Source organism: Protopterus annectens, chromosome 1.part2 (assembly GCF_019279795.1).
Source record: "Protopterus annectens isolate FY-2018-M chromosome 1.part2, PAN1.0, whole genome shotgun sequence".
NCBI lineage: Eukaryota > Metazoa > Chordata > Ceratodontiformes > Protopteridae > Protopterus > Protopterus annectens.
Window position 1 is genome coordinate 122,531,895 of NC_056727.1, and position 26,620 is coordinate 122,558,514.

General features: G+C 39.8%; 1 protein-coding gene across 1 annotated transcript in view; it reads left to right on the top strand.

The window, feature by feature from the left end:
• The window catches only part of MTIF2 (mitochondrial translational initiation factor 2), a gene marked incomplete in the record, with an annotated part of 1,010,271 nt that overhangs the window by 813,969 nt on the left and 169,682 nt on the right, over nt 1–26,620 (top strand). The window contains 1 exon segment of the mRNA XM_044055171.1: nt 19,740–19,880. Within this exon segment, the coding sequence (XP_043911106.1) occupies nt 19,740–19,880 (141 nt within the window).

Here is a 26,620-nt window from a genome sequence, read left to right on the forward strand (position 1 = left end):
GCATATCAACGTTCTAGAGATGAGGGCGGTGCTACTTGCGTTGCAGGCACTTCAGAGCTTTCTACCTCTAGGGGCTATTGCAATACACTCGGACAACATGTCAGTGGTGTGGTATCTGAACAAGCAGGGGGGAACCAGATCATACCCCCTGTGCAGAGAGGCCATGCGAGTGTGGCAGTGGGCAGTATCTTCTGGTTTCTGGTAGCAATGCACATTCCAGGGAATTCCAACATGATAGCGGACAGGCTAAGCAGAGCTATTCTGATGCCTTACGAGTGGTCCCTGAATCGTCTAGTTGCAGAGCAAATCTTCAGCAGATGGGGTCAGCCTTGCTGCGACCTTTTTGCCAGCCCTCTCAATGCCAAATGCAGCAGCTACTTCACTCTGATCCCCCCACAGGGGGAGTCACCCAGGGACGCTCTAGTTCATGATTGGCCCTACGGTCTGCTTTATGCTTTCCCTCCGTTTCTCTTGCTATCGAAAGTGATTCAGAAAGCGCAATCCTTGGGAAGCAAAATGATTCTGATTGCTCCACACTGGCCTCATCAAATTTGGTTCCCTTTTCTCCACCCCTACATTGTGGACACACCCTGGATTCTGGACCCACTACCAGATTTACTGACACACATGTCGGGACAGTTCCACCCCTCTCTGTGGACCCTCCTGTTGACATCCTGGGGGCTTCATCACTTTTCACCTGAGGTAGTTCATATTTTATCTTCCTCTCATAAGCCCTCTACTAGGAAGATTTATTCTAGCGAATGGAAGAGGTTTTCTATTTGGGCTCATACCCAAGGAATTGACCCTTACACTGCCCCAATTGCTTCAGTCTTGGAGTTTTTGTCTATGCTCTTCCGTCAGGGCTCGGCGTCAGCTACCATTAAAGTTCAATTGGCAGCGATTTCTAATTTTCATGTTGCTAATGAGCCTAGTCTGATGGCTCACAGACTCTGTAAGGCTTTCCTAAAGGGCACTCTATTACTCCATCCTCCGGTCTCCGAACCTATCATGCCCTGGAATCTAAATTTTGTCCTGCAAGCCCTTACTTCACCACCCTTCGAGCCTGCAGCTACCTGCGCCTTTAAAATTCTTGACCTAGAAAACTGCCTTTTTAATAGCCATCACTTCAGCCAGGCGAGTTTCAGAAATTTAAGCCCTTTCTATCAAATCTCCATACTTGATCTTTCATAAGGACAGGGTTTCTTTTAGACCAAACCCTTCCTTTCTTCCTAAAGTAGTGTCCATATCTAATCTTAATCAATCTATTGAGTTGCCAGTATTTTTCCCCATTTTTCAAACAAGGCAGAATTTAAATTTCATCAATTGGATGTACACAGGCAGTTACGTTTCTATCTGCACCAAACTAAAGATCTCCGAAAATCTGATCAACTATTTGTCTCCTTTTCGGAAAACAAAATTGGGTCCCCTGTCTCCAAAATCACCCTATCCAGATGGATTTCCAGTTGCATCTCTTTTGCTTATTCCGCAGGAGGTAAAGACCTACCGTTTCCAGTCAAGGCTCACTCTACTCGAGCTGTATCTACATCTACAGCCTATCAAGCCAGATTGTCTATGGATGATATTTGTGCGGCAGCTACATGGGCTTCTCACACATTTGTTACTCATTATAAGTTGGACGTGGTATCTAGGGGCAGGTCTTCCTTTGGTTCCACAGTTCTCAGGAGTATCTTCCTATGAGCCTCCCAGGATGTAGGTGCTAGGGACGCTGTCCCACGGGTAAGAATGTAGGTGAGATTGGACTACATAACATCAGGAAGTTATGTACTCACGTTCGAGGTATGTAGTCCATCTCGCCTCACATTCTTACTTACCCTCTCACCTTCCCCCTTCCTGGATGATCTGGAGGTTAGGTCTGATTTACGAAGTTCCCTTCACTTTTAACTTATTCTTTACCTGGATGTTGTTATGCATGGGGTATGAATGAGTGTTCGCAGCAAACTAGATCTGGGGATATGGAGCAGTGCAGCATGGGATATCTGCTTAGCCCAGCCAATAGAAGACTTTGAGCTAGAAAAGTTTGGCCAAGTCGGAGCCAACCCACGGGTAAGAATATGAGGTGAGATGGACTACATATATCGAATGTTATGGTGAGTACATAGCTTCTTTTTTTTTCTTAATAGTATTATAGTGTATGAGTTTCTTTGCATGCTGTCAAGTAAATTTTTCTCAGTTGTTTTAAGTGTAATGGGGATGCTGTTGTAAACAGGTTTGCCTGCTTTTTTTTCCTTTCTCTCTTCTCTTTCTCAATTTTCAGTTTTAAGAAATGTGTAGGCACTATAATGTAAAAAAAAAAAGAAGAAAAGTCTTGTTAAAAGAGCATGACAGAAGGAAAATTTAATGAGCTTTTTCTCATTCTTGCTTGGGGGAATGACTGGATTTTAAGGCCCTTAGCTTGATCTAGTAACAAGTCTAAAGAGAAAGCAAGTTAAATGAAAGACTATTGAATATTATAAGGCTTTTTTCTAGCAAATAAATGTATGCTTAGTAGCAGGTTCTGTATCTGGTCCTCTCCATGGAGACAATCTGATAAAAAGAAATTGGCTAGGAAAAAAGAGAGAAATTTGCTAGGAGATATGTTCCCTGAAAGCAATCAAGTGTTTTCCCAGCTGGGAGAGCTGTAAAGATATGACAAAACCAGACAGCACTTAACAGCACAAGCTGCACCATGCATCTTAGCATGGATAACCTTTCTTTTACATTAACTCAAGTCTGTGAGTGTGGCTGTCAGTTTGGGGCATCTGTTACTATTAGGAAGATAAAACTTCAGTATTTGAAAATGCACATTGTTTTGTGTGTTGGTATTAAGTTACTAGGTTTTGGGAGGTGTTTGGGTGTTTTTTTTTTTTTTTTTTTGAGGGCTTTCAGTAAAACAAAAAGTTTTGTAAGATGTGACAAGAAACACATGTATAAAAGTTCAGCTTGCCAAACAGTGTATGCATGTAACACAAAGGCTGGAACTAGACATTTGACAATGATGCTTTTTGTAATGTCCTTAAATATGAATGGTCTCAGATAAATGCAAAAAAGACAGAGTAGTTGAACTATATTAAAATGTAGTATGCAAATAGGTATGCTACAGGGGAGACACTTGGAGAGAAGTGAACATGAAAATTTGACAAAGAAAGGTTTCCGGGATGGTTATTCAGCAGAATACCTGGGACTATATTACCGGGAGCACTATATTAATTGCAAGAGGAACTCCAATAGTGATAGAAGAGGATGAAAGAGATGATAGTGGTACATTTGTAGTACTAAGGGGCTACTGGCAAGGGAAGAGGATTACACTGGCTTATATTTTTATTCCACCTGAAACTGCTATAATGGATCTTAAGAAAATTCTGGAAGAAATCAGCTTTCAACAAGGAATATCACTTGTAGATGGGGACTGGAATTTGATTTGCAGCAGTGAATGTGTCTTGGGGGCTCAAAAGGGAAAGTATAACAAAGGAGGGTAAACTTTTGAAGAAATGTTCTGTTTGGCATGGAAGATGTGAATTTAGTAATAGGAGTTCAGAGTGAATTTACATTTTATTCCCCAAGATACAAATACTGGGCTAGCCTAGACAGAATTTACACCTCACAGAAACATATGCATTTAACTGAAGGTCTTGATACGCACCCAATAACTATTTCAGGTCATGCACCAGTCTTCTTCTTCTTTTGGCTTTTCTGGGTTAGGGGTCACCACAGCAGATCACCTGTGCGCTCATGATTGGCAGTGGAGTTTTACAGTGTCGAGTTGCCAGCCCGGTGCCCAACCTTCCACACAAGGCACACACACACATGCGCGCACTCACGCCTAGGGCCAATTTAGAGTATCTAATCCACCTGCAGTATGTCTTTGGGATGTGGGAGGAAACTGGAGCACCCAGAAAACCCCATGCGACCACAGGGAGGACATGCAGATTCCAAACAGAAGGCACCCCAGCCAAGGATCGAACCGGAGAACGTCTTGCTGTGAAGTAGCAATGCTAACCGCTGTACCACTGTGGCCGCCCCAGATCATGCACCAATAATAACTAAAATAAAAACACGGTAATGAAATAAAAATGAAACACTGGCACTTTCCCACCTATCTGTTGAAAAGAGAGGAGTTTAAGGAATGGGTATTGGAAATTATTTAGGAACTATTAGAGAAGATAGAAATTTGTTCTGAAAATATAGCTAGGGATTGGGATAAAATTAAAGTGGAGTTTAAAAATAAGGTGAAAATAAAAGAAAGGGAGATATGGTTAAGAAGTAACAAGAATTATTTAGAGGGACAGACAAATGTTTAAGTATTGCAGAGTGGGAGAATCTCACAGAACAAGAAAAGGAGCAACTGCAGAATGCTAAACAGAGTATAAGGGATTACCTTGATAATATGCATGAGTTTTGAAAATTTACTATTGAGCAACTGTTTTTGGTAATAACTCTAGAGCATAAAAACTTTTAGCACGACGACTCGGACAACAGAAAGTAGAAAGGGCAGTTGCCAAGCTTATGGAGCCTATAACAAGAAAGGTAACATATCCTGTAGAGGTATTAGAAATATTTCAGAAATTCTGTGACATTCTTTATAATGCAGAGACATATGAAAATCAAGAAAAGGTACAAATGGAAATGTTTATGGAAAAATTAAATATGCCATATAGCAAGATTAGAGGTAGATGAGACTCAATTACTAACAGGATAGGAGATTAGATAAAATGGTGATGCATAACCAATGTACAGGAAATCCCAAAGAATAGATGGTGTTCCTGTGGAAGTTTGGAAGCTAGGAGTGGAAAAACTGATTATCTGGAAGGTTTTGTTTAACAGTACTTTAAGAGGTGGAGAAGTACCAGCATCTTGGAAGAAAACAGTGGTAGCTGTGTAATACCTGAAGAGAGTAAAGATCCAGCATCATACAGCCCATTTCAATACTAAATCATGATCATAAAGTGTTTGTCTATAATGGCTAAAAGAATGGCAAAAGTGATGCCAAAATTGATATGGATCAGTGTGTTTTGTGGAGGGTAGACAAATATTTGACATCATTAACAGAACACTGATGATCCAGGTGGAAGCAGAATGTAAGAAAATACCAGTTATTGCTAAATTCCTGTTTTGAAAATACCAGTTATTGGTGGGTCTTGATGTAGAGAAAGCATTTGACAGAGTAAGCTGGGACTTTGGGCAAGGCAATGGAAACATTTGCATTCCCTGATAAAATTATGTTTGATTAGACGTTTATATGAGGGATTGGAGGTGAAAATTGAAGTGGGTGGAGACCTCTCTGATAATTTCTGCTTGAGCAAAAGAACCAGTCAGGGGTGTCCTCTTTCCCCTTTGCTGTTTGCATTATATTTAGAACCATTGACAAAGAAAATAAGGGACTCAGAAATTCAAGGATATAGTTGGTATGGTAGTCAAGAAAAGCTGGCTCTATTTGGAGATATTATTTTATACCTGACAAGACCAGAAAGGGCCATTACAGCATTGTGGAATATTTTGAGACCATTTCAAATCTTTTCAGGATACAAAATTAATGAAGCTAAAACAAAGGCAATAGAGAGAAATTATGTACCCACACACAAATTGGTTCAACAATATCCATATTTATGGGGACATAATAAAAAAGTATTTAGGAGTATGCATTAAAAATGATTCTGGTGTGGCAGCCAAGGATATGTGGGAAAAGACTAAAAGATAATACAAAAACTGAGAAATGGAAGCTGTGGTATATGGATAGTAAGATGCAAGCATTGAAAATATTTTTAGTCCTTTTAGTCTTCTACACAGGTCAGGCATATTTTTATCAACCAGAGGAAAAGTTGTGGATTGCAATTAATAAAAAGCTGAAGGATTTTATCTGGGAGGGGAAGACAGTAAGAGTCAAGTAGGATAAGATGATTCTTGGATTTTATCTGGGAGGGGAAGACAGTAAGAGTCAAGTAGGATAAGATGATTCTTCCAGTAGAACAAGGCGGATTGGGATTACCCAATTTGAAGGGGTATTTCAGAGCAACACAGTTAAGGCTCCTATACACAGCACAACCAGAAAACTATAATTCAGTGGAAGGGGATGATGATGAAATGAGGGAAGCTTAAGAAACGAGGAGAGACTGGGATTTTGGATGCAGACCTTTAAGGAAAATAATAATCCTACATAATCTTATATTCATAAAATAGCAGAAGGTGTTCTAAGAACTAAGCCAAAATGAGAATGGAGAAAGGAGATTCTACTTATAGGGATGACTGCAATTAGGGATACAGACAGTAGGTAAGAGGGGTCTGGAATTTATTGGAGAAAACTGGCAAAGGAACCAATGTATTTGGAGCAAATAACTAGAGAGGGAAGGGTAATGGAATGGGAAGATGCCAAGAATTTATTTGAACTGCAGGATGGAGATTGCCTTCCCTGTCAAGGATTGATATCAGAGTATAGGCAAAGAAAAAGAAATGGGGGGACCTAAATGAAAGATCAGCACTGGTAGAGTTTCTAATAGAATCTAGAACAATAGCTGCCATTAAAAAATGAATAATTAGTAAACCATGTAAAATATTGCATGCTAACTTTAAGAATCAATCAGAGGAGGTTAGAAAGGATTGGGAAGAGAGATTGGATAAGTAATTCACAAAGAAACAATGGGGGGATGTATGTATGTGTATGAAATATACAACAAAATCTAGAAGATTTAGGCTTTTTGCTTGGAAATGTTTACATAGATATTTTCATATCCCAAGTAGACTCCAGAGAATTTTTTCTCAGGTAGACAACAAATGTTGGAGGTGTGATGGGAAAGAAAGACGTAATTGGGAACATATTTTCTGAAAGTGTAAGGAGCTGGCAGACTTCAGATTCCTTGCAGACTACTCTGTCAGAGATCCTGGATGTGCAAATTGGTATAACTAGGGAAATGATTTTTCTGAGTTGTGATGCAGAAGCAGAATTGCCTAGACATAGTAAAGCCTTACTGAGTCTAATTATGATGGCTGCCAAAAAAGCAATTACTAGAAAATGGAAGTCAAAGTCTAAAACAACTGCACTACTAGTAGTGAATGTAGTAACTGAGATAAAACTGGAATTTGGATCTTTAGAAAAGGGTAGGAGCAAATAACATAGGAAAAAATGGTAATTGTGGGAACAATATGTACAGGGGAGGAATGAGGTTTAAAAGAAAGCAGGACTTGAATGTAATGTTTGACTGACAGTGATTGGGTAGATTGAGTGATGTAAAATGCTTGCAGCTAGGATTGTCAATATGGTTTGTTTTCATTTATGTGGATGCATGATTGCCTGTGTCATAAGTGATAATTTAATAGATATTCTTTGTGTTTCACTGTTGCAGTCATTACATTTGGGTTATCTGCTTTCAGGTAGCCCTCAGTCGGCCTGATTAACATAGTCTTGGGTCCTGCGCCGGTTGCTGTCCCTTCTTCCATGACGTCAGGTCGTCAGGGGTATAAAACATGCAGCCGACGCCATTACATCAGTCTTTCTTGCCGTGCGGTGCCAGAAGCAGAAGCAGTTCGCAAGTGCCGGTCAGCTGACTCCTGAAATTTTCATTTTCGAGTTTCAGAACCGAAGTCTTCAACTAAAAGCTAAGTACCCTGTTGGGGAAACTTTTTTTTTGCTCTTAACCGATGTCCGTAAAAGTAAATAATTGCATTACTTGTGTAAAACAAATACCTCATAAAGATTTTCATTTGTACTGTATTCCTTGCCTAGGCCCTGACCACGACGTACCTCGCTGTCGGTTTTGTGCCTTATTTAAACCACGAACTATCCGTCGGTATATTTACACTTCTAAATATTTTGGTGCTCGGTTCAATTATCCTGATATGTCTTCGGTCAGCCTTCCAACTACCGACATTCCAAAAAACGCAAAGATAAAGACAGAGACAGGCCGCATAGGTCCAAAACTGCCGACGATGCTTCTTCTAAGCCAGTCGCCAGTTCACCCGGTACTCAGTGAGACGCTTTCGCAGCCCATGGTACCCGCTACTTCTGATTCGCAAGCCTCTACCGAGACCCATTCGGAGTCCGGTATGCCGCGAGATGCTTCAGCTGTGGAACCTGCGGATGTGTCTACCTTGGATAGGTCTAGAGCTGCTTTGCAGGCACCTGCTTCTGAGGGTGTATTCAGGCCTACTGACTTGCATATTAAACCAACGCCGTCTTCTTCTTCAAGGCCTAAATCTCGAACCATGCCTAAAAAACTGACACCCAGACCACATGGTCAGGCCTCTATGCCTTAAAAACAGATGATAAGAATTGCTGAAGACCTTATTACTCTAATCAGGGGAAGCCAGCCTTCCACCTCTAAGAGACCTAGGACTGAGTTTGTTTGATACTTCTGACCAGGATTCTGAAATTACTGTTTCCTCTGATGACCAAGATTTACCCTTATCTACCTATGAGGATTCTGATGCTTTGGACTCCATTCCCTCTGCCCCCCCAGAGGATTTCTCTCTTGGTGAAACCTTGCATACTCTCAGGGAGCATTTTCATTGGGAAAGTCAGGATTTCTCTGATTCTAAAAAGAGGCTTGGGGATTTCTTACTCTTGCCCCAGCACAGGCCTTTAGCCATACCTCCTGTACTAGACATTGTTGATGATGCATTTGCAGAGTATGGCTTGGCCCCTGACTTTTTACCTCCTGCTCCCAGGAAACCTGATAGATATTACAGGGTCCCTGACTCTCACAAGTTCCTTTTCAAAAATCCTACTGCGGATCCTGAGACCATTTCACAGGGGCCCAAGGGCATTAAAGCTACTACTGCCAAAAATCCTACCCCCACTGATAGAGACTCCAGGGTGCTGAATAGATGAGGTAAGAAGGTATATACTTCTGCAACTTTGGCCATTAGGGCCTTACACTGCAAGTTTCATATGTAGAAGTATCAGCTGCATATTATTGGATTACTTAAACAGAAAATGATGTTGTTCCCTGATTGTGCTGAAAATAAGGATTTACAGGATTTATGGCATTCAGCTGAACAGGTTGGAAAACATACTTTGCAATGTGGTTTTGACTCTCTAGAGGCATCTTGCAGGGCTGCTGTAACTGGGTCTGTACTTAGAAGGCATGCTTGGCTTAAGGAGCAATCCCTACCAGATCATGTTAAAGCAGAATTACTGGATGGTCCCCTGAACGAGGACCACCTGTTTGGCAACAAGGCAGAATAAGTTCTTAAAAAGATGGAAGAAAAAGCTAAATCTATGCAAACTGTTAAAGATTTTTTACAAGTACAACCTCCAAGATTTAGTATGCATTGTCCTTCCAAGAATTGGTCCTTTCCTGCCTCTTCCAGATCTTCTTAGTCCAAACCCAGATCCAGCAGAGCTCCCAGGCTGCAGTCCCAGTGTACGCACAGGGCTAAGCAGTGGGGGGGCCTCCACTTCCAAATTTGGGAGTAATAAGACTCCCCCTATGGTAAACTGTCTCAATGACTTCCTTTTAAAATTTCCAAGCACTTATCAACTGACTGCCCCTTTGGTGGGAAAGATTGCTCTTCATGCAAAGAACCTGGAACTCATTACCCAGGACAAATGGGTTTTAAATATAGTGTCTCAGGGATACAGATTTCACTTCCACACATTGCAAACACCAAGCGGGTGGCCAGACCTACCCCCAAATCAGTGGGCAGAGGCCCAAAACCAAATATTTTCTCTCTCAAGCATAGGGGCTATTCAGTTGGTACCAGAAGAGGAAAAGGGACAAGGTTTCTACTTGAGACTTTTCTTGGTACCCAGAAAAGACAATTCATGGCATCCTATCCTGGACCTGTCTACTCTAAACACCTTTTTGGAGATTCCAAAATTCAAAATGCTGACTCTTCACCAGTTGTTTCCTGTGCTAGGCAAAGATGCCTGGTTGGCAACGCTAGATTTAAAAGAAGCATACCTGCACATCCCAATCAGAGAATCATGTAGAAGGTACCTACGATTCAAAGCAGGCTACACGCACTATCAGTTCTCTCCACTGCCCTTTGGCTTATCTACTGAGCCCAGGGTATTCACAAAGTGCCTAGTTCCAGTTATTGCATTTTTCAGGCAAAGAAATATTCAAATATACCCATACCTGGATGATTGTCTAATTCAGGCAGAAAGTCAGGACATACTTTTGAATCATATGGCCTTTGTACAAAAGGTTCTAACTTGTCTGGGGTACACCAGAAACGAAAAGAAATCACACCTGGTACCCTGTCAACAAATTATATTCCTGGGAGCAAGCTTGAATACAACTTCCCAGATGGCTTTCCACACGCCAGAGAAACAAATTCATTTAACAACCTACTTCAAACAAGTGGCCACAAAAACCCTGCTATCTGCAAGCCAAATACTGCAAGCCTTGGGCGTTCATGGCCTCCTGCATTCTTCTAATTCCACATGCAAGACTGCATATGAGGAAACTACAGTGGTATCTAAAAAGCCTATGGTGTCAACATTCTCAGGATCTAGAAGCAATGATTCCTATCTTACCTTGCCTAGGTCTAGAGTTCCTTTGGTGGGCAGAGGCCTGCCACCAAAACAGGGGACTACCTTTCACACCACCCCCTGCCACCCAAACCCTAACAATAGATGCATCAGACTATGCATGGGGGGCTCACCTGGCAGGGAAGTGCATTCAGGGCAAATGTAACCCAAGTCAAATGCAACTGCATATCAATCATAAAAAAAATGTTAGCTGTACAGAATGCTCTGACAGCCTTCAAGGACCGCATTCTTCCAGGACAACTAATGGTAAAGACGGACAACACCACTGTTATGTGGTACATAAACAAGCAGGGGGGTACACATTCTTACCCCATCTGTAGACTAGCCATGGCATTGTGGAACACAGCCTTGAGCTACCAAGTGCACCTACAAGCTCAATTCCTACCAGGAAAATTAAATACACTGGTAGACGGACTAAGCAGAAACCTCATGTACCCACATGAGTGGAAACTGGAACCAAGGATTTTCAACATGTTGACAAGCAAATGGGGGAGCCCAGATATAGACCCGTTTGCCTCTTCCCCAGAACTTTCAGTTGGACAAAGTTTGCACAAGGACTCCCCACAAACAAGCCTGGAAAGTGGATGCTCTGTCCTTCAGCTGGAAAAACCAGTCTATGCCTTCCCCCCTCTGCCTCTGCTCTCCAAAGTACTACTAAAAATCAAACAGGAAAAGCCAAGGATGATTTTGATTGCACCAAACTGGCCACGCCAACACGGGTACCCCCTCCTGCGCAGTGTGTCATGGTTTTCCCCATGGCACCTGCCTCAGACTCCTTCCCTGTTGTCTCAGCAGGAGAACCAGATTCTGCACCCTCAGCTTTTAACACTGAACCTATCAGCCTGGCTAATTACCTAATTTCAGCTTTTCCATCCCTCAGTAAACCTGTGATGGATATCATTTTAGAGGCAAGGAGGCCTAGTACTAGAAAATCGTATGCTGAAAAATGAAAAAGATTCTGTGTCTGGAACCAATCTCAAGGGATGAGCACAGCAGCACCCAATTTACTCCAGATTTTACAATACTTAACTGAGATGCTTCACAAGAGCCTGTCTTTTTCCTCCATCAAAATTCACGCCTCAGCCATTTCAGCTCATTATAACACAGAACCTCCTCTCTTCTCTCATCCTCTGCTCAAGCAGTTCCTCAGAGGGCCAAAAATTTGAGACCACCCAGGAGAGCTCCAACCCCAGCCTGGGACCTTAACTTTGTTTTGGAGAAACTCACTCTGCCTCCTTTCGAGCCATCTGCTACTGCAGATTTAAAATTTCTTTCTTGGAAAACAGCTTTCCTTTTGGCAAAAACTTCAGCAAGAAGGGTGTCTGAATTACAGGCCCTTATGGCAATGGAGCCTTTCATCATCTTTCATGCGGACAGGGTGTCCCTCAGAACCAATCCATCCTTCATGCCCAAGGTGGTATCCAGTGTGGCTCTTAATCAGTCCATTCATTTTCTGACATTCTTTCCCAATCCACAGAACAAAGGGGAATGGATACTGCATTCCTTGGATGTGCACAGACGACTTAGATTCTACTTGGACAGGACTAAACCTCAAAGGAAATCTGAACAACTGCTGGTGGCAGTTGCTGCAGGGGCAGAGGGGAAGGCTATTTCAAAACAAACCATTTCTAAATGGATAGACCATTGCATTTATTTCTGCTATAAGCACCATGGAAAACCTATCCCTCAGGGGATCCGACCTCACTCCACCGGGGCTGCATCTACCTCTACAGCCTTTCTCAGAGGCGTCCCTACCAGGGACATCCTAGAAGCTGCTACTTGGAGTTCTGTACATACTTTCACCAAGCATTATCATTTGCCAGTTTTCTTTTATCCAGAGCTGGCTTTGCCACTGCAGTCTTGCAGGGCCTTATAGCTGGTCCCTAAGGCTATCTAAATTCCTTCTCCCAACCATAGCTTTGGGAATCTACCCAAATGTAATGACTGCAACAGTGAGACACGAAGAACATAGTTCAGTTGTGTACACTTACCATAAATGTAGATGTTCGAGTATATTCACTGTTGCAGTCCTGGTTACCCTCCCTCCAGCCCCCTAACTTCTTTTGGCTATACCTCTACTTTAGCACACAATTCTCCAAGGGTCATACACAGTGCTGAAGGATATCACAATGCAGTAATAAAATCACAATATAGTAATAAAAAATCCAACAGTTTATTCATTCAAAATAGGCAAGCGCTTTCATGGGAATAACTCCCACTTCTTCAGACCATTCAATAAAACAAAGCACAAACAATCCATATATATATATATATATATATATATATATATATATACACCACATTTTTCTTAACTGATTCATTCAAATTATTTAAGCTCCCCTCCCATATTTTAAAGTGACACAGTTTAAACACTATGTATAATTATTTAAAATAATTTTATTTATATGTATATACCTTCCTAATTAATATAACTTCATAAAACAGTTAGGAATTACATAATTTTGTAAAATATATAAAATATCTTATTAATATAACAACAATAAATATCACCAAGGAGAACAAAAGCAGCATTAATGACCAACAGAAACAACATTAATAAATTCCTCATTTATTAATGTTGTTTCGGTTGGTCATTAATGCTGCTTTTGTTCTCCTTGGTGATATTTATTGTGGTTATATTAATAAGATTTTCTATATTTTACAAAATTATGTAATTCCTAACTGTTTTATGAAGTTATATTAATTAGGAAGGTATATATATAAATATAATGACTTTAAATAATTATACATAATGTTTAAACTGTGTCACTTTAAAATATGGGATGGGAGCTTAAATAATTTGAATGATTCAGTTAAGAAAAATGTGGTATATATATATATATATATATATATATATATATATATATATATATATATATATAGGGATTGTTTGTGCTTTGTTTTATTGAATGGTCTGAAGTAGTGGGAGTTATTCCCATGAAAGCGCTCACCTATTTTGAATGAATAAACTGTTGGATTTTTTATTACTATATCGTGATTTTATTACTGCATTGTGATATCCTTTGTGCATGACCCTTGGAGAATTGTGTGCTATTACAGGTTATTTTCTTTTTCTGGGTCATTTAACTCGAGCCTTCGCCTTCATTCTTGTGTGTATACCTATGCTTAAAAGCTTTTTGGTGTATTTTCTTTTTTGTTGGAGGTATACCATTGTATTTTTATATTTAATTGCTCCCCATTAGGGGGGCACCTGATATCCGGGGCAAGAAAAACTGATGTAATGGCATCGGCTGCATGTTTTATACCCCTGACAACCTGATGTCATGGAAGAAGGGACAGCAACCGACGCAGGATCCAAGACTTTGTTAATCAGGCCGACTGAGGGCTACCTGCAAGCAGATAACCCAAATGTAATGACTGCAACAGTGAATACACTCGAACATCTACATTTATGGTAAGTGTACACAACTGTACTATACTTCTTGTTTAATAAAAAAATAAAGCCAAGAAAAAATGGCGAGGGTAACATGTTGATGCAATGTGTGCAGCAGACGTGGAAGAATCCTTGTGTGGAATTGTTCTTTAATAAGTTGTGGAAGGTTGATGAAAGAATACAGAAAATGCTAAAATGACTGTGTGATGGAAATGGGTAATTATTGTTGTTGTTGTAGATTATCCTTTTTCTATGTAAAATAAAAAGTTGTTTTGGTGTTGTGTTTTCTGGGAAAAAAAGACAGACATACTCTTGGAAAAGCCAGGAATAAATTACATAGAAAAGAATGGAAATTGTGGGAACGATACATGCAGAAAAATGTTTTGGATGAGGAATGAGGTTTAAGATAAGGCAGGAATTGAATGGTTTATGTAATGTTGCTTAGATTGTACATAACATATATTACATATTATATATGTTTGTAAATGTGAACTTGTTAATAGTGTTTGATTAGTTTTATATAAATGTAAGTTTGCCTATGTCAGAAATAATAATTCAATAAAGGTGTTAAAAAAACATCTGTAGATGAAGATTTAGCCTGGAGTTAAGGACTGCTTATATGCACATCCTGAACAAACACCAGTTATCAGTCTAGGATAGGAATGTGCCACAAAGACCTACACCTGCAAGTTTACTGAGAATTTTGCCATTGTTTTTAATAGTCTCTGGTGACTACATCTGACCTTGATATTGCAGGACCTCTGCCAGAAGGTCCCACATCTACAAGTTTGCTGAGAATTTTGTCATTGTTTAACGTAAGCATATTGGTCATGAAGAACCTTTGTTGTGTATTAAATTTAATCAGTTACATAAATGCATGCTCTGTGATTGAAAGTTGGCCAGTGTCCCCTTTAGCTTGACCAGCATACTATACTGCATATGCAAGTTATTTAGTCTCAGGAAATGACAACCTGCTTTACATGCTTCTCTTTTTAATTTCTTCGTTCTGGCCATAAACTGATTGCTCTTGGTTATAAATTGACTTCCCATCTTTCAAAACCACTGAAGAAGACTACCTAGCTAAAATCTGGCTTTGATTTTGCTCAAAACCAGGATAAACTGTATCCCTAAATGCGAACAAGTACCTTTTCATTTCCTTATACCTCCTTACTCTCTCTCTTCTTCACTTACTTCCTTACTGCTACCTAATTCTTTCTCCTGACTTTTTCTCTAAATGTACCATAACCCTGTTTTCCCTTCACTTCATATTGCAATTCCTATTTGTATTAGACTAACATATCTTTAATTTTTCTACAGACTGTCTAAAATTCCTCTAAATATTAAATGAATGGTTAAGAATCAATACAAGGTATATGACAATGTTTGTATACTATGTCTAATTTGTTATAATTATTTAAACTGTAGATGTTTTTATTTTTGAAGATTGAAAATTATTGTTAAAATGTTTTGTAATAATTTGGAGCTTTTCTCCTCAGGCCTTCCCTGAAAATAGGCTTCTACCCAGCCGGGCTTTCCCAGTAATCAAATGTCAGTCATTAAATAAATAAATGTGATAAAAAAAAGAAACTTGCACAGGAAGGAGTGTATAAATGTACAGTAAACTCTCAGCCAGTACTCAAGCAACCAGAAAAAAAAAATCAAAGAAATACAGTCCAATTTTCATGTGTTGTACTTTGTCCCCTCCCCCCTTGCAGAAACATACCTTATGTTTTTAGAGTTTTAGAGTTTTAAAAGGGAAGATAGGAATAAATTCCCTCTCTCCCCAGCCTAAGAACAAGCCAAACCAAACAAATAGTATATGATACACTATTAGTCAGGCCTATTTTTAATAGTAACTCTCAAGCAACCAGAAACTACATTTATCCAGCATCCACCAATCCTCATGGGTGCCTGTTAACTGAGAGATTACTGTATGGGAATTATTATAGGATCAGCAATAAAACATGAACAAATGCGAATAAAACTCAGGAATACTTCAGAAGACTAAAACTAATATTGAAAACAGCCCTTGCATCTAGGATTTAAGTCCAAACTATAAACCAATTTCCTCTTTCTTTTTTAACTTGGTTTTGGTGTGATTGACTAACCCCAAAAGGTACTGGATCAGTTGAACAGAAAAACAAGAAGAATGCTTCATGCTTATCAAATGACATATGAAAATCAGTGTATATATAGCAAGATCGTATATCCCTTGCTCTGATAGAGGTATGGGTGTCTCTGAAATTGATTTTATATATATATATATATATATATATATATATATATATATATATATATATATAGGATCCGTACAGATGCTTGACTGCATCTTTCACCGAATCCCAATTTGATGAGCATATTTGCGCGAAAGTGCTGTTCACCGAAGCAGCACTTTCACGCAAGTGTGCTTGTTGTTCCAGTCGTACTACAGTGCAGTAAGGGAAAATTCCCTTTTCTCCACTGTAGTGCTACCTCGGAGTGAGAATATTACAGTAGGGGGGGTGCAGGGGGTTTTATGTTTTTTTTTGTTTTGTTTTTTTTAACATACTTTAATGAAAGCGCTTTTTTGATGAAAGCACTTACGTTAAAGTGCGTTCTGTGGTAATAGATTTGGGCTTTTGATTAATTCCTAGATATATATATATATGTGTGTGTGTGTGTGTGTGTGTATATATATATATATATATATATATATATATATATATATATATATATATATATATGTATGTGTATATATATATATATATATATATATATATATATATAAAATATGGGTCTACTTCAAAACATTGAAATCTCATAATGTTGAAATTCATAACACTGAGACCATAACATTGAAAATTAAAAACATTGAAACTTAGCTTTATAACATTGAAAACATTGCACATGTAAATAAGATCCCCTCCACCTAGAACAACACCTAACTAAGAAACACACTTTCTACTACTTTTCTGTGGAAAAAATTTCCTAACCTCAGTGTATGGTGATCACGATACAGTGAGGTTAGGAAATTAACTTTTTTCCACTGTAGTGCGATCTTGGAGTTGGTATATTTAATTTATGGGTGATTTGATGGGCAGAGCCCCCCACATGGGGAGTGCAAGGGGGCTTGCCCCTCCTGTAGAAAAGTAATGGAAAGTGTGTTTGTTAGGTGGTGGTATAGGTGAAGGGGATGTTATTTACATGTGCGTTGTAGTTTTCAATGTTATGAAGCTAAGTTTCAGTGTTCTGCTAAGTTTCAGTGTTCTGAAGTTTTATTGTTTTGGGTTTTCAGTGTTTTGAATTTTCGATATTATGGTCTCAATGTTATGAATTCCAGTGTTGTGAGATTTCAATGTTTTGAAGTAGACCCATATATAGATCTGTGATCATGGGACTGCATACGTATTTGCTGACCTCATCAGATCCAAACACAGTGAAAGTTTTAAAACATGAGGAAAAGAAGTGTAATATGACCTCTGTGTTTAGTTTAGAGGAAGCATTTAGGTGCCAAGTGGGAATGGAAACCAAAGCAGAAGTAGACAAAAATCAGACAGCAATTGCATGTGCCGAAAAACAAAAGAAAGAATATAAGGAGAAGGATCAGATGAGAAGGAAAGAGCTGTGGAAAAGCCATAAATATAGTGACAAATGTTGAGCAGGATTTAATGCAGGAATGGTTAAGGAAAGATTACTTTAAACCAGAAGATCAAAGGTTAATATTGGCAGCCCAGTATACTGGACTACATACATGCTGGTTTACAATGTCCATTGAACATGTGGGAGAAACAGACAGATGCAGGTTCTGTAAAACAGAACTGGAAACAGTTGCACATCTTGTTGCTGGGTGTGATACACTAATGGCAGAGGGCCTGTATACTGAAAGGCATAGTAATGTGGCAAGACTGTTGCAGTGAAGATTGTGCAAACATTAACGCTGAAGTAGTTGACAAGCATTGGAAACATGAGAGACAAACTATTATGCAGAATGATAAAAGTTTGTCTCATGGGATCACCCATTACCAACAGTTCAGAAAATGCAAGAAAAAACATATATAGTAGTGTATGAAAAGCAAAAGGTAGTACTGATCATTGAAATTGCTGCACCCAGTGATTACAGTGTCTTGCGTAGAGAGGGAGAGAGTCTTAAAATGCCAGGTTTTGCAGGCAGAAACAAGAACAGTAGATACCCAGACAATTCCAGTAGTAGTAGGACCAAAGGGTTCTCTTAAAAAAATGCTGCCAATACATGTAACTCCATATGAATTATAGGAGGAGTCAATTCAGGGCACTTTTGTCAAATATCAAAGATTGAAACAATACTAAATTCATGAACTTTATTCATACACTGACTTAGGAATAGGGTCCATTCCCATTATTGGATTAGAAACCCAAAAGACTTGGAGAAACTAAATCGAGAGATGCTACCTTTGCTTGGACTAGAAAAACTGCAAAATTCTTTTGAACTGGTTTACTTAGGCTTAACCTTGTCTTTCAATGTATATATTTGCATTTGAAGTGCAGTAGAATAGTTTTATTTGCTGGGAGTAACTGTAGAGAATGATCTGTATGAGGTCACTGGTAGCAAAAATGGTATGTATTCAAGTTATTGCTTAGTTGTTGGTAATCTTGAGAGGCTGGAATATAAGCAACAAAAATCAGTCATGTCCCTGTTACTAGTGACCTCATGTTGGTTGCTGTGTGTATTTTATAGCTAAACAGTAATTTTAAACGTTTATGTATCGTATGGATAGAGACTGCTTATAAACTTAGCAGAAGAAAAGGAGCAGAAAAGTGCAGTATTGGTTGTGAGTGGCAGCTTGAGTAAACATCAACAGACATTATGTCCAAGTAAAAGGGCATTCCCAAATGTTGGCTTTAAGTTTAAAGAATCTACACGAGAGATAAAAAACATGGAATTTTGAGTGTGTTTATTTTTTTCATGTTTTATTTCTTATTTTTGTGAACCATTTCATTGTCTTGCTCATTCTGACCCTATCCAGATAGTATGGCTTACTAAAGTAGTTGTAGTTGAATTACTTTTAACTTGTCCTTGCAGAGAGCAGCTGGTGCCAAAAATGTTGAAATTGATGCTGTTTGTGACTGACAGACTGAAGTTTTATTTATTTATCCTTTGTTGACCAGGTTAGTCCCATTAGGCTAGTAACCTCTTTCCAATGGATACCTGAGGTGGTGTTTATACTACTAGGGTAAATTTGGTCAGGGTATCAGGAAATGTCACATGACTTTTGATAGGTGCTGTGGGATCTTTTACATCCACCCGAGCAACCACTAAGTCAAGCAGATGGGGCCTTGGTTTAAAGTTTCATCCGAAAGGCAGCACACTCAGGAGTGCATAACCCACTTATGCTGCACTGCAGTGTCAGCAATCTATCTACCTGGTGTGAAAATAGAACCCACAGCCTTCTGCACCAAATGTGAATGAGCTACGTGTTCCACCACTGACACTGCCCTTTTTTCTTGGAGGCGCACAAGCCTGAGTGTATTTGATGAATGTTGATGATATCGTCTCATTTTTAGATGACGTGTTAACAGTATTCAGTGACATAACAAGCAAGTAGAACATTCTTCATGCTACTGATTTCTGTCAGTTACAGTATACTTCAATATGCTAAATGACTTTGCAGTTTGTGTTGATTATTATTCACTACTCTTGATGATAAAATGGAGCTTTCTGTAAGCTTCTTGCCAGACCACATGGCCTTTATTGTTGGCGTCTGCTTTTAAGATCACAACCTCGTAAACTATACATAGGTTTGGTTAGCCATGCTTTGCCCTTTGTGTTGTACTAAATTTTTATCAGGTTGTGGGTATATTTTGCATTCAAAGAATCAACTGACGTTTTTTCTCCTTTTTCAGGAGAGGCCTCTGTATTGGCTGTATTTGAAGTGACTGTTGGGAAGAAGAAAATACCAGTAGCTGGTTGCAGAGTACAAAAAGGACAGTTGGATAAGAAGCTGAAATTTAGATTAGTCCGCAATGGAAATATCATATGGAATGGTATGTAGACTTGTTAATTATCTGATGTTAAGCTTAGTACTACACAGTGAGAAAAAAACGTTTTAATTTCAAGACTCTTTAAGTATCATGCATGACATCTGCTTATTTATCTGTATTTGTGTTCTGTTGCCAAGTGAGGTTCTACCCTACAGCTTTTTGTAGTGCAGCATTACCATTATGGGGCTAAACCTTTCAAAAACTCTGTGACGTTGGTGGAGAGTCTTCAGCAAGTTCTGTACGTTTTGGAGTTGCACAGGAAATTGCTACTGCCGTCTTAGCAAACTCATCCTCCTTTGTGCATCAGAGATTTTATAAAATCAGTGATTCTGTGAGACATAAGAAGCCCTTCTTTTCAATTTGATTGTGATAAATTTGTTCATCTTTTGATTGTGATAAATTTGTTCATGAAAAGTACTGGTTTTACACTGCTTTGGATTGTTTGCAACTTTTGCAGAGGGCTGTTTCCAGAATAACAGTTACGGGAGTACTCTTCATATCAGTTATTTGTTATGGTAGCCTTGAGTGGGTATTTCATACTGCTGTCCTCATACTTCAGTGTCCCCACTACACTTTTCGGGTGTTGTGTGCTTGGTAGGTATTACATACATACCATTGTACAGCTTGGTCATTGAGTAGTTTGTATTTGTCTTTCAGGTGCAGCTCATTTATATTCATTTGGACAGAACTTAGGCATATGGTGTCAGATGTGGTGTCCTCACTCAGCATTGTGACGCTATTGTATTCAACAAGTGCAGGAGAAAAGAGATTAAAGGATTTTTACCAAAAGATGGTCTCTAAGAAGGAGTTCCCTCTTATTCATTGCAGAGTGCCCTTTCAAAAATCATCTAAAACAGTCATTTATACAGTAATGTGCATTCATTGAGGTTAATGCAGCTGGTGGCATAACTGTATTGGCACTTGGACGAAGAGCTAGTTATGAGAGCCTGAAAGATATTTGAGCTTTCTGCCATTAGTCTGCCAGCCGCAAGCTCCATTTAATTAAAAGGCACAAACTGAACTCTTCCTCTTCCACCTGAAGGCAAAAAGCAGCCCTAAACAGAAAAAAAGCTTTTGGTTAAACACTTAAAAAGCAATTCCATATGTGATATAGCATACTTTAAATACTTATTTCACCACCATTCAGACATTCACATGTGGTATAAGGCATACACTGATTAATAGTATAACCAGAAAAATAAGAGGAGGTGGAGAAAGCACGTGATAAAAAAATAAAAGTGGGCACAATGTATGGTTTGATTCTGATCCAGGGTTGCTGGATAGGCTTAAAATGGCCCTTCAAGGAAGTTAGCCTAATATCTGCCTATAAATATTGGAGGGTTATAACCAGCTTGATCAAGAAGAGAGTTAATCCACAGTGTGGCCAATTAATATGTTTGATTTGGCAGCTGGGACTTTCAAAGAGGCAGTAAGACAGACTTGAAAGGTGCAAGGAACTAAGGAAAGTGGTGGCCTTCTGAGAAGTGTTGTCAGACCCAAGATTCTTTAGTGCTAGAAATGGCAGAGTAGGGAAGTACTGTTGATTATGTAATTGAGAAAGAGCAATGAGGTAGTGTAGTGGAAGACTGGGGTAAGACATGGGAAGATTATTTCAGAAAGTGAGATGCTTTATTTTAGCCCATTAAGAGATGGCAAATCTAGATGAGTGTCTGGAAAGGTACATAGACATCCAGATCAGGGCACTAGGAGAGAGAACATGGACATAGCTGGGAATGAGAGAGGACTAAGTAAATTCAAAGTGAAGGCAGAGTTTAGGGAAGAAGAATGGAAGGTGATGCTTTGTAATGTCAGGAGCCTGGGAAGAAGTTAGAAGTAACACAAGCAGTTATGTCACTGTGGGAGAGAGAAAATAATGAGGATGACAGAGATCAGCTTTAGTAGTAAGAGGGGGGAGGCATGATATTTCAAGGATGTAGAATACTTAACCAGCTTCATGGCATAGAGGGATAAAGTTCTAACTGTGGCTCAAGTGATCCAAGTTTCATTTGTAGCCTGGGTGCCTGCAGGAACTGTCCAGGGATGATGGTAGTTAGCAGCCACTAGGACTTGCAATACACCTGGTGGAATCTGAGCCTGCACTTTTCAGTACAGTTAGACTCATCAGGAATTCAGCATGCAAAGGCATTTTTCTCAGGAGACTGTAGTAACAGAGCTCAGAACAGCTGCGGAGGAGATGCTCTCAAAGGGAGATGATGGAGGGGGGCCTCCCAGGGGGAAGAACAACAGGAACTGCAAGCTGGCCTGCTCTCCTACCACCTATGTCATAATCATCATCATCATCAATCCCCCCTTTTTTTCAATTTTTTGTTCTATGTGGAGTTGAGGTGGCCACATCACATCATCACCTCTCTCGGTTCAGTGCCTTTTTTTAACTTTCTTAGACAGTTATGCCTGACTGTCGCAGGTCTTTTCTCATGAAATCCATAAGTCTGTTGGCTGGATGTCCTAATTTCGTATTGCCTGCTTCTTGTCTATTCCAAATCTTCACTAAATTGTTTTCCACTTTCCTGCACATGTGCCTGAACCACTGTAATTTGTTCTCCATGACCATCCCTGCAGGAGGGGCTACTTTGGCTTCTGTTCCGATGCCATCATTTCTTCGTCTGTCTCAATGTGCATCCTACACCTGTCTCAGGCACTTTCATGTCCATCACCTTTATCTTCCTCAACTAATGTGCTCTCACTGCCAAGGGTTCTGTACCATACAGTAGTACTGGTCCTCTCTGTATTGTACACCTTACTTTTCAGCTTCTTTGGCACTCTTCTGTCATACAGTACCCCTGACACTCTGGGCCAGTCGGCTGCAGCACCTTTGATTCATGCTTTGGCTGCCAGATTTATACTTCATTCTAACCATCCCTCCCAGGTACTTGAAGCTGTTACCTCCTTCCACAATTTTTCCCTTCTAAGTCAATTTTCAGCTTCTTCAATTTTCGCAATTTGCTGCCATGACAGCTTGTCTTGTTTGTACTCCGTTTCATCCCATGTGCCTTCAGGATTGCATTCCATTCCCCTATCATTTTCAGAGTCTCCTTGTAGTGCCACATGTCTGCACACAGCAGCTTTTACTGGTCTCTCCCCTCTGACTGGTTTGTCAATGTAGTTCTTCAAAAGCATGCACATCAGTGGGCATGGAGATAAACACTGGTGCACAGCCATTCCTTACTGGGAACAGTTCTGTGAATACAAGTACTGTTTATTTGTGTAATTGGGTCCATGCACATAGCCTGCACTGGTTCTACCATTCTTTTCAGGGATTTGAATGTATCTGATCAGACACCTGATGCAGCTTGAAAGGCCCCAAAAGTTCCTCACCAAAAGGATAAAGGGTCTCAAAAATATGTCTTATGCTGCCCGACTGAAAGAACTCCAGCTCTATTCAGTCTCATACCGCTTGCTCAGAGGTGACCTGTGCCTGACATATAAGGCCATGTCAAACCCAGATTTGATGAATATGCTTCACCTCAAAAAATCTAGATCCCTCAGAACCACAAGGCGGAGACTTAAACCTTGACACGGTTATAAATAGAGCGTGCTGGAGGGACAGATTCATCACCCAGAGACTCCTATGCTGTGGAACAAAATCCCGGTACATGTGAGGCTGGCCTTGTTCAAGAGGAATCTTGACCAATGGATGGGAGATCGCAGATATACCCCAGGGATTACTTCAGTGTCACTGCTTGACAGAGGCACAGAAAAATGATAGGCATAGTTTTTATTCAAACTAAAGGGGTGGCGAAAGCCACATAACTATGGGCTAGGCTTATAAATGCCCTTGGGCAGATAGCCTAGTATGAACCTATGAACCTATGAATGTTCACAGGATTGCCCAAGTCAGCTTTCTTAGGACCCTTGTAATATGCTTTCAACAAGTGTAGTAATGGGTATCTGGACTCTTTCCTCATCTCCAGTTTCTGCTCCATTATCTTTCTCATTGCAGACATAGGTCAGTCTCCCATCTTGCTTTCTACACACTGTGCATTCATTTATCAGTCACCCTTTCCAGCACTTTCAAGCACTGTGACATGTTTGTTACTTTGTATACTGTCCAGAGAATATCCCCTTTGTTCTGCTACAGTGGTACTAAAATGCTTATTCTCTAGTCATGTAGGATATGGTTTTCTCTCCATACTGCTTTGAGTATCCTCAAGGCCCATGATTTCCCTAACTCACCCAACTACCACAAACGTGTAGACAAATTCCTGAAACGTATCTCCAAGCTTAGGCCTAGCCTATTACTTGGTGGAGACATACACCCCAACCCTGACCCATCCACCTTAGACACATACTCCCCCTCTACTTGTAACCTAAGCTACACACCTACAATTTCCAGGCCATCTAACTCTCTCTTAACCTGTCATCTTAATATTAGAAGCATTAATAACAAGGTACATGAACACCATGCACTCCTTGCTGATCACTCTCCTGAGATTCTCTGTCTATCAGAGACCTGGTTAAAACCTACCACTACAGACAGTGAAGTACTACCTCCTGGGTATAACATACACAGGCTGGACCATGCTTCCAGGAAGGGGGGTGGGGTAGCTATACTCTATAAATCAGAGTGAATGTAACCACAGATGTAGTATAACCACCTCAGATTAACAACTTAGAGATTCTAGCCACCAAACTGCAACTTAACAAAAGTAAATGCATTTATATCATCTGCATGTATATTCCCCCAGGTAATAATATAGCTACACTTGAAGACACCTTACACTGGATATCTAGTCACTACCCCCAAGAAACCCTACTTCTCAGAGACTTCAATATAGATTGGGCCACCTGTTCATCAGAATCCACAACCACCCATATTAGCCTACGCTCATTTACATAAATCATTAACACCCCTACTAGGGTAGGTAAGACCAACCAAAAAGAAAGCATACTTGATTGGGTACTCATTAATGATCACCCCCATCTGTGTACACCTCTGGTAACCTCCCCGATAGTTTAAGCGATCACCATCTCACATATATAATTAAGCACAAAGCTATCAATCCGCAACAACCCTTACTAAGAAATATTAGAAATAACAAAAACTTTGACTCAGCCAAATTCCCACAGGAACTAAAATCATGTAATTGGTCTATTTTAAAACTCCTTCCCTTAGAGGAAGCTGTTCTGTACTTTAACAATAAATTCCTTGAGATCCTTGACTTACATGCACCTATTCGCTCAAAAAGAACAAAGGCAAAAACTGCACCATGGCTTTCAAAAGAGACTAGACTCAAAATTAGCCTTAGAAACAAAGCCTGGGCTTTATGGCGTTCAACTAAATACCCTCCAAGATCAAATTAAATACAGGCAACTTAGGAGCAAAACTAAAAAAAAATCATACTACAAGACAAAAAAACAATACTACTGCAAATTAGACAGAAAATCAAAATAACCCTCAGAAGTTTTGGGCAGGCTTGAATAAACTGCTACACCATGGACAAACTACTACCCCCGTCCCAGTTGCCATTACTGATAACCCCCCCAGAGGATGTTTCAAACAGTTTTAACCGATTCTTTACCAAGACAGTTCAGACCCTAGCCAGCCAACTACCTCCTAGCTCCCTTGGCCCAGAAAGTGCCACCTATAGAAACCTACTCTCATTTAGTTTTCAACCTCTCCGCCACATCACTTATCTGTACCCTAATCAAAGAACTAAAACCCACCACACTATCGGCTGACCAATTTCCTGCTGAATACCTACAAAACTCAGCTGATGCTATTGCATACCCGGTATCGATACTTATCAATCGAACCATAGAAGCAGCTAAAATTCCCACTATCTGGGAAATATCCTATGTAATTCCACTCCATAAAGGAGGTAGCTCTACTGAATTCTCAAACTATAGGCCTATAGCTATACTCTATCTCCACTTGCAAAGATTATGGAAAAATGTATTCAGAGACAGTTCATGCACCACCTAATCCATAACCACCTCATGGCAGATATCCAGCATGGTTTCAGACCTCACCACAGTACTACCTCAGCCCTACTAGCCTTTACCAACACCATAAACCATAATCGAAACAATAACCATATTTCTTCAGCCCTCTTCTTGGATCTCTCCAAGGCATTCGATATGGTTGACCACCAACTATTAATTCACACCTTGCAAACAGTCAGTCTAGATCGTAAAGCCCTTCAGTGGTTTAAATCCTATCCAAGTGGTAGACAGCAGGCTGTTCTTTGGCAGAATAAACTCTCTAACCTACTACTTAACACCCTTGGGGTACCACAAGGCTCTATACTAGGGCCCCTGTTATTTTCCATTTTCATCAACAACATGAATATGGTCATCCCAAAAGTCAGTGTATCCAATATGTTGACGACTCTACCCTGATTTGCTCGGCCACATCCCCAGTACAGTTACAGTTAGCCACCCAGACCACCTTTAACACAATAGAAAACTGGCTTTCCCTAAACTCTAAAAATTCTAAAAAAAAAAACTAATACCTGCATTATTACCTACCGTTAACTTTATAATTGCTATAATTTATAATAAAAATAAATGGACCAAAATCTCCCTGACCTCCTTCTCCCACCATTAAACATAAAGGTGTAAAATTATAGATAATATAATAAAAATCATCAAAACCCATCAGCAAAAACTATCATCACCATCACAGAAAAAAGCCTTCCTATAAAACCCTTCCTAACTCCACCCCAGCCAAAGTTGCCATAGCTTCGTCACTCTTCTCTATGCATCTCTCTTCTGCATGCCTC